This window comes from Orycteropus afer, unplaced genomic scaffold (genome assembly GCF_000298275.1).
Source record: "Orycteropus afer afer isolate SDZICR_OR568_19922 unplaced genomic scaffold, OryAfe1.0 scaffold00029, whole genome shotgun sequence".
NCBI classification, from domain to species: Eukaryota; Metazoa; Chordata; class Mammalia; order Tubulidentata; family Orycteropodidae; genus Orycteropus; species Orycteropus afer.
In genome coordinates, this window is record NW_006921616.1 from 6,257,898 (window position 1) to 6,266,302 (window position 8,405).

Consider the following 8,405-nt stretch of genomic DNA (forward strand, 5'->3'; position numbering starts at 1 on the left):
CCCAGGAATGCACAGTATGCAAACACTTACATAAACAGGAAGTTTCTGTCTGCGTGTGCGTACACACACACACACAGGAGAATGAATGATAATAAATGTTATAAATCACTTTCAATGAAATAAGGTTAAACAAAGGAAAAAAGCTACAACTATAAGCCAACGGCCATAGACAACTGATTCTAAAAAGTAACCCAAAGCTCCTGTCACACAATGAGTTGAATTGGTTTGGCTGGTTTATTTTCCCACCTCCAGTTGACAGGATTCATTCTGAACAAAGCTTAAAGAGGGAGTCTAACCAAATCGAATCAGTCTGTTCCCAACTGAGATGAGACAATGGAGGTCAAGTTGTTTAACACCAGCCTGCTCTCTTGGCTCCTTCTGTGGTCACTTACTTGGTCCAGGGTTTGCACTTATCCGTGGAAGAAAAGGCATCCGAGAAGTAGCCCGCAAGGCAAGGCTTGCACACTGTGTCCTTGTTGAGCTGCACTGTCCAAAAGACAAGACACAAAAGGAACAAGCAGAAAACAGACAAGGAACACTTAGAGATCGGCCAAGATGGTGGCCCTAGCGCCAGAAGTCCTGCACTAACTCTCTCAGCTCTTTTTCTCCATGTCTCTGCCCCCAAAGGTGGCTAATCCCAGTTCTGACCCCAGCAATGAGTTAAAGGAATTGAGTTCAGAAAGGTAACTGGCTCAAAGTTGGGCTGCTAACCCCAGGCATCGGCTGTGCAGGTCCCGGCTCTCTGCCCTCACCCCATGTTGTTCAGAGCTATGGTCCTGGTCCTTGGGACTTTGTCTCCTAGTCTGCAAACCCTGGTTGTTAGTTCCAGCTCTCCAACTCCTGCTTTAACCAGATACCAGCCTGCTATTCTCTTTCTGCCTTTATTTCTTATGTCAGCCTTCATCCTTAGGGAAAGGCATCCCTATTACTGCTTTTAAGGGAAACTTCCTGTCCTGACCCCTTCTCACCAGCTTAATCCCATGTTTGTTTGAGTGACGACAAAGTTTTCTCAATTAAAAAAAAAAAAAAAAGAGCTCTATAGGTCTCTTTTCCTTGAACTTTTAAGGGGTTGACGACCATTTTCTGTAAAGGGCTGTATGGTAAATATTTTAGGCTTTGTGGGCCTTATGATCTCTACTATGACTACTTGTATGAAAGCAGTCAGAGAGTGGGATAACTGTGTTCCAATAAAACTTTATTTACAAATACAGCAGGCAGGCTGGCTTGAAACCGCTGCTTAAAGTACAGTGTTGAAAGCAGAAGCTGACCCTGGTGAGTAAGCTTTATTCACCTCTGTCACATTCCTCATAAACTACGTTCTTAGAACACAAGAGCCCGCAGGTTTCATGTCTATTACATTTGCATGTGTCTGTACTGTAACTCATCCAGTTACCTTTTGGTAATTCTAGTGAAGAACATTGGCTACCATGTGAGCTCATAAGCAGTCAACTGGTTAGAACCCAAACCACAAACTGCTCTTGAAATTAGTAGCACTTCTGTGATTTATTCTCATGAATAGAACACTAAATAAGGAATTACGCTTTCTTTGTCTAAAGTCAAGCACGAAGCACATTCTTGATTTCTGCAATTTAACGTGACAAATAAGATCTTCCCATTGATCTCACAATTCTGATTCGCCTTGAAAGCATATTAACAAAAGCCATTAAACATCTAGTCACTCATGTCATTCAAGTAGCCTTTTTAAAGAGGAACCCAATCTAGAAGAGCAGCCCCCCATACCACAGAGACAAGATACCCAAAGTTTTACAAGCATTAATTCCTATACACTTAACGTCCATATCTCCTCTTTGATGAAACAGACCTGCCTGAGGCTTCCTGCACGATCACGTTTCTCTCACTTTAGAAAGAGAAGGGACACTTCTCCCCTACCCTGAATCTACAATGATGCCACACATCAAGGATAACTAGCAACTCAACACACTGTAATCTTGCTGATGACAAGGTCTTTGTATTCAGAGGCCTGAAGGGTGGCTTCTGTCTATCCCTATCTACCAAGGGCAAAGAGGTGGCACAGAAATGGGATTTGGGGCCCATTTTGCGTTGTTCTGAATTCAAATATATTGCAAGGTGGGCAGGAGCGATCATTTTCATTCACCCTCTCCCCTCCTCTACCCTCCACCCCTGTTAATGAATGTGTCATTCCAGTAGGAGAGTCCTTGACAGCAGGGCAGGAGGAACGTTAATAAGGATCCTTGAAGGCAACAGCACCTTACTTCATCCAGATGACAAACACCAAGAAGGGCTGTGGGCTTCTTTCATCTTAGAATCAGAATCCAGAAGGGAGATGGTGGTCAGGGGGAAACTTCTTCTAATCATTGAAAATTGAGTCAGATGTTTTCCAAGAGAAGGCTCATCTCATTTGCTTGAGATACTTGACAGTAAGGACTGAAGATGCCATTTAAACTCTATGGTGGACATTTTCCTCAATATGAATTGAAACAAATACTATTTCAGTTCTCCCAACCCTGTCTAGGTACACTTGCTTAAAACAAGATAACTCTAAGTGAAAGATTAATAGGCATCATTAGCGTAGTGTCTAAGGCATTTGACTACTAACCGGGAGGCTGGTGGTTCAAACCCACCAGCCACTCCTCGGAAGGAAGGTTGAGCAATCTACTTCCATAGTGATACTGCCTCAGAAACCCAAGGAGGGGTCTCTATGAGTCAGGTCCGACTCGACAGCACGTAACAACAATAAAAACAGTGAGGTCTTGAATAAACCACTTTGGTGATCTTCCTGAAAATGGGCAAGTAAGTGACTCTAAGACATGTTTTCTGTAAGTCAGGTGGCTTCTTTGCTTTGCTTTCAACAAAATTGCAGGACACAATCGAGTTTTCAACTGATAGGCCATGAAAAGCAACTCTTGAGGCTACATTCTCATGTGATCTTTGGCATCTAATTCAGAGGTATATAAAGAACTGCAGGAACTGAATGACTCTGCTAGAGTAGAAGTCCCTCCTCAGCCATTTAGCTGTTTAGGTGAGCAGATTTCTTAGCACTTACATATAGAAAAACAAAAAGTAGGAACAGAACATGTTGAATCCTGTCACCTTATGGTATTAAGTACTATTCATCCATGAACATATGAATTAATTAGGAAAAAAGTCACTGATTATGAAGTTCCAAACCTTCTATGATTTTAATATACCAAAATATCATATATTCATTTTTGATCAATTGTGTAGTAGTACCTGTAATGACAACTCAGTCCAGAAGACATGTTTTAAATTCTTAGAGCCCTGAGTCTCAGGACACTTTTTAAAAACTGAGATTCAAATAGATGCAAAGGAGTATCAAAAGAGGACCCACAAAAGCCTTGGAAGCCCAAAAATATATTACAACAGAATTCTGATGGGGAGGGAGAGTGGATGTGAACTGGAGAGAAAGAAAATTTCCCACAGTTAAAAACAGAGTGATGCAGTTTTACAGGAGGGATAGTGCTTACAGTCCATTGAGTGTTTTCTAAAGTGTTACTGTGGTTATAATGTGCTAGAAAGAAGTTCTTAGTAAATCCTTAAATTTATAATAAAAAACATTTAGATGTCAACTTAAAAATGAGCTAGGAGTACATGTTTTTTTGACAATTCTTTTAAAGGTTAAAGAAGCAACAAGTCGTGTGAAGGGGCCTTGCACCGTCCTTTTCCCTCCTAGGTCGAACTCCTAAAGATTGAAGATGGAGCAGGTCAAGTGTCTCCTCCACCACGAGAAGGCCACAGTGTCCCCAAGAAAAGCACAAGGAAACAAGGAGGGGAGGCAATGAGAAACAATGCAAGCGTGGCAGATGACACCATCGAGCCTCACGCAGCAGTCAGAACCAGCAGACCACAAGCAGACACAGAACTTGTATGGAGCTAAAAACCCGAGCACTGAGTGAAAAAGGGTCAGAAACAGGGTGATATGTGTAACACAAGGTCATTTCTACCTGCAAATGGAACGCGCCACAATACACACACATGTTATAGGCTGAATCGTGTCCTCCCCCAATACGTGCTGGAATTCCAACCCCTGCACTTGGCCATACAATTTAATCTAACATCATGCAATCACTTTCCATGTTGCTGCTGTTGTTATGTGCGGTCGAATCATCTCTGACTCACAGCATCCCCTCCTTGGGTTTCCGAGGCAGTATCTCTACAGGAGTAAATTGCCCCATCTTCCTTCCCAGGAGTGGCTGGTGGGTTTGAACCACCAGTCTCCTGGTTAGCAGTCAAGTGCCTTAGGCACTACGGCACCAGAGCTCCCCAATTACTTTCCATAACTAACGTAAGGTAATATAATGAAATCAATCAGCTGAGGTCAGACCAGTGTGGAGTGGATCCTAAACCTTATCACTTGCGGGTTACACAAAGTGCAGACAGACACAAACACGTGCATGCACCAACTGGGGACGACACACCATGAAAGCACCCCCCAGAGAAGCAGGGGGCACCTGGGGCTACCCATAAGGAAGCAATCTGTACCTCTGAGACCCAGATGTGGACTTTTAGCTTCCAGAACTGTGAGAAAATTTCTGTTCTTTAAAGCCAAGGAGATAAAACAATCTCACGTGGACTGGTACTTACATACCCGGAGAAGAACCTGAACTGTGGCATCCCTCATGACCCTGCAATTCCTGGAAAACCAGGGCCCCCCAGTCCCCTCCCGCGCCACCTGGCTTTCTGGAGCTTTCATCCCGCCCCTATAGTGTCTCACAGCTCCCTGCCGTCAGTGTTCAATGCAGTGGTCTGACGAGAACAGACAGACGCACAAACCCAACTGCGTACAAGGGTGCTGGGCGCCGAAGCCGGGCGCACACGCGGTGTTGCGGCGACAGCAGGCGCAGTCTTCACTCCAGTGGTAGCCGCCTGCGCAGGCGCAGCGCCTCGGGGACGTGCGGTTGCCGGGCTCCACGGCCACCAGGGCCTTACCTGTGGGAGAGAGGAGAAAGGTGGGCCTCGCTGCTAGGGTACCCCATGGCGGATGAGCAAGGAAGCAGCAGGGCGCACCTTCCACGTCGTCCATCTGTCCAGTCCCACACCATCCCGACAAAGCAGCCGGCCTTGCGCTCTCCAAAGAATAAACCATTCAGGATCCTCAGTCTAAGGAACTCCAAGTTCCTTCTCCTACTTCCTGTGGTGGCACTAGAACATCACATCGATTTCAACCATGGACTCAGGTACAGCAAAGACTGTGAGGCTGGCACGGGACCAGGCAGTGCTTCATTCTGTTGTCCACAGGGTTTCTATGAGTCGGAGCTGACTCAACGCACCTAACAACAGCAATTATCCAGTTCTGCAAGATATTTGTCAATTTTCACACTGGTAGAAAGATTTGGGGCAAAGACTGGGGAATTTGTAACAACTGACTATTTTGGCTAATGCATAATAATCAGACATTGTCACGCTTTTTAATTCTTAGAAAACTCAAATGTGCTAAATATTCTTAACATGAACACTGGCGTGAACACTAGACAGAACCTGCCAAAACGGGTTTCTGGAGATCTAGGGTTCATCTTGGGGCCCTGAGGGGCCAGACGACTATTCAGAGTTGTGAACTTAGGGCTGTGGTGGAGTCACAGACGTGGACTTTTAGTTTCCAGAATCGTGAGGAAAAAAAAGTGGACACAGTACAGAGAACAGGCTCTCAGTAGTCACCTCTCCCAAAGCCTTACGCTCCCCACACTCAGACTGGCGATGTGTCTCTTCTTTCACAGCACCTAGCAAAGTCTCATCTTCTTCCCCCAAATCTAGCCCTCCTCTGGAATAAGGTAATTGAGGATTTATCTGTTGTAAATGGTGTGTGTGTGTGTGTGTGTGTGTGTGTAGAGTGAGAGAGAGAAAGAACAAAAGAGACAGGCATGGAAGGTTCAGTGGTAGAACCCTTGCCTTCCACGCGGAAGAACAGGGTTCAATTCCTGACCATTGCCCTCATGTGCAGCTCGCCCATCAGTCAGTGGGGGCTTGTGTGTTACTATGAAGCTGAACAGACTTCAGTGCAGCTTCCAGATAAAGACTGACTAGCAGCAAAGGCCTGGTGATCTAACTCCACAAATCAGTCCTACGGATCATGGTGGTTGAACGGATCATGGTGGTTGAACGGATCACGGCGGTCCCACGGATCACGGCGGTCCCACGGATCACGGCAGTCCCACGGATCACGGTGGTCCTAGCCGCAGCTGATCACGGGGATGGCGCAACACTGGGCAGTGTGTTGTACCATTGTGCATGGGCTCTCCATGAGTTGGTGCTGACACAGAAGCAGCTAACAGTAACGTGTGTGTGTTTGTGTGTGTGTGTGTGTGACAACATAATTACATTATTTAAAGCAGACCTTCAACACCATCGCACCTGGATTGTCCAAATGGCCCTTACATCTCATATTCCTGAATACGTACGCATTCCAAGGGAAACCAACCAACCAACCAGAAACCCGCTGCCCCCTTCATTTTCTCAAGTTACAACCAGTAGGAAGGGGACATCTCTTATTCCCGTTCTTTTTAGATCTGAGCATGGTAGCCCTGAGAAGTGCCCACTCCCTCTCGGCCCACCCTCCATGGCCCCGGGCAGCTCTGCCGCACCAGGGAAGCAGGTACAGAATGTACGGGAGTGGGCATGGACATGGCACTTCCCTGGAAAATTCTAACCCCACCAGCGTCCCACTCAGAGCTAAGTGAATGCATGCCTCTTTGGCAATGAATTACTGTGAGGCATTTTAAAATATCTTAATGCACCAGCCTTTTGCCTTTAATCAGTCTTGGCAGTGGGCAGAATGAATCTGTATTTCCAAGGGACAGCAATGAGTCAAGGTCATTACTAAGCAGTAGGAAATAAAAAAGCCTTGATCAGATGCTTCTATTCAGTGAACTTTCCATGTTGCCTCCTCCAAATTCTGCCCGCTGTCTTGAACACATGAGAATAAGTATGGTTTTAAAAATAATATTTCCCCATTCTGTCCATTGGAAAGAAACCTATACATAAGGACCATTCTAGTAGCAACAAGCCTTCCCTAGTCCCCAGACTGAGATCTTTAAATAGTTAGTATGTTCCCCGAAAAGCAACCAGGACTCCCTACAGAAATGACCAATGCCAGATTTGGGGTAGAAAATGTCCAATTGAACCTGGAAGCCAGGGAGCTTTTAAAGATGATGGAGCTCTATCAAAAGACTTAGGGGCCACCTGGAAGAGGCTCCCACTGGCCCCAAATGGGCCAATCTAAGCACCAATAAGAATAACTGCAATGGAGTGGACCATGTGAAATACATTTAAATTCACGAACTCATGATATTACTACAGAGTCTTTGGAGGGAGCTGGGTGATTGTCATTTAAAGCTAAAGAACCCAGGATTTGTCCTGCCATGTGTAGGAGACCTCAGAGTAACAGACAGCTGATGAGGACACTCTCTTTGTAAAGCACTCAAACTAGTAAATGAAGGAGGGGTGACAGAATTGGAACATCACTTCTTTGCAGGTCATGAAAATACAGCTAATATCCCAAGAAGAGAGATAAGCAGCTATTACGTGATTCCTGCCATAAGAACAACAGTGTAGTAATTTTGAAAAACAAAACCAAACCGGATCTAATCGACCTTCAAGATCTAACAACCAGTGTACAGGAAATACTATAAAGAAGACAAAGGGATACATTGCAACAACCCACAAAATCCAGTTGGTGGAAATGTCAGAGACCTCACAACATGGTGATGTGAATAAATACACTGAATGGAAAAAGGAGAATTGAGAGTGGAAGGAATCTCTAAGAGACTTAAGAAACACATTTTGATCCTGATTCCTACAAATAAACTATAATTTATAAAACATCTGAGATTTAAAAAAGAGTATGGCCATCTCGTAAGGAGACTGAACTGTAGCATTAGTAAAACAAACAGTTTAGGACAATGACCTAAAAGTCAGAAGATCTGGGTTTGAGCCCTGCTTCTCATTTATCAGTCTTGGTGAAGTCATTCAATCTCTGAGTCTCTGTTTCTTCATCTTTAAAGTGGAAAGTCATGACTACCTAAGAGGGTTTTTGTGAAGATTAAATGATGCAACATATGTGGAAACATTTTGTAACCTGTAAAATGTCATCTGCTGTAGGAGGACAACATACAACAACAGTCTAAACGAAGAATTTTATCGTAGAGTGTCAGGGATCTGAAGTACACCCTTCAGGAGGTCCATGGTCCTAAGTTCTTCCCGTGCCCACAAAGCATTGGCTGAAGCTCGTTTTTATAGCAGAGGAGGCACCCCAGTGTGGCGCTTAAAGCATTCAGCTGCTAACCAAAAGGTTAGCAATTCAAACCCACCACCTGCTCCATGGGGAGCTCTGATAGCATAGTGCCTAAGGCACTTGACTGCTAACCAGAAGGCTGGTGGTTCAAACCCACCAGACACTCCTCAGAAGGAAT

At 44.9% G+C, this 8,405-nt stretch overlaps 1 protein-coding gene across 1 annotated transcript in view; it reads right to left on the minus strand.

Annotated features, from left to right (window-relative positions):
- The window catches only part of TNFRSF11A (TNF receptor superfamily member 11a), a 94,855-nt gene that overhangs the window by 25,534 nt on the left and 60,916 nt on the right, over positions 1-8,405 (minus strand). Inside the window, exons 3-5 of the mRNA XM_007935541.1 lie at positions 4,786-4,929; positions 393-486; positions 31-149 (exon numbers count right to left, since the gene is read on the minus strand). Coding sequence (XP_007933732.1) covers positions 31-149; positions 393-486; positions 4,786-4,929 — 357 coding nt within the window. The remainder of the gene's footprint in view (positions 1-30; positions 150-392; positions 487-4,785; positions 4,930-8,405) is intronic.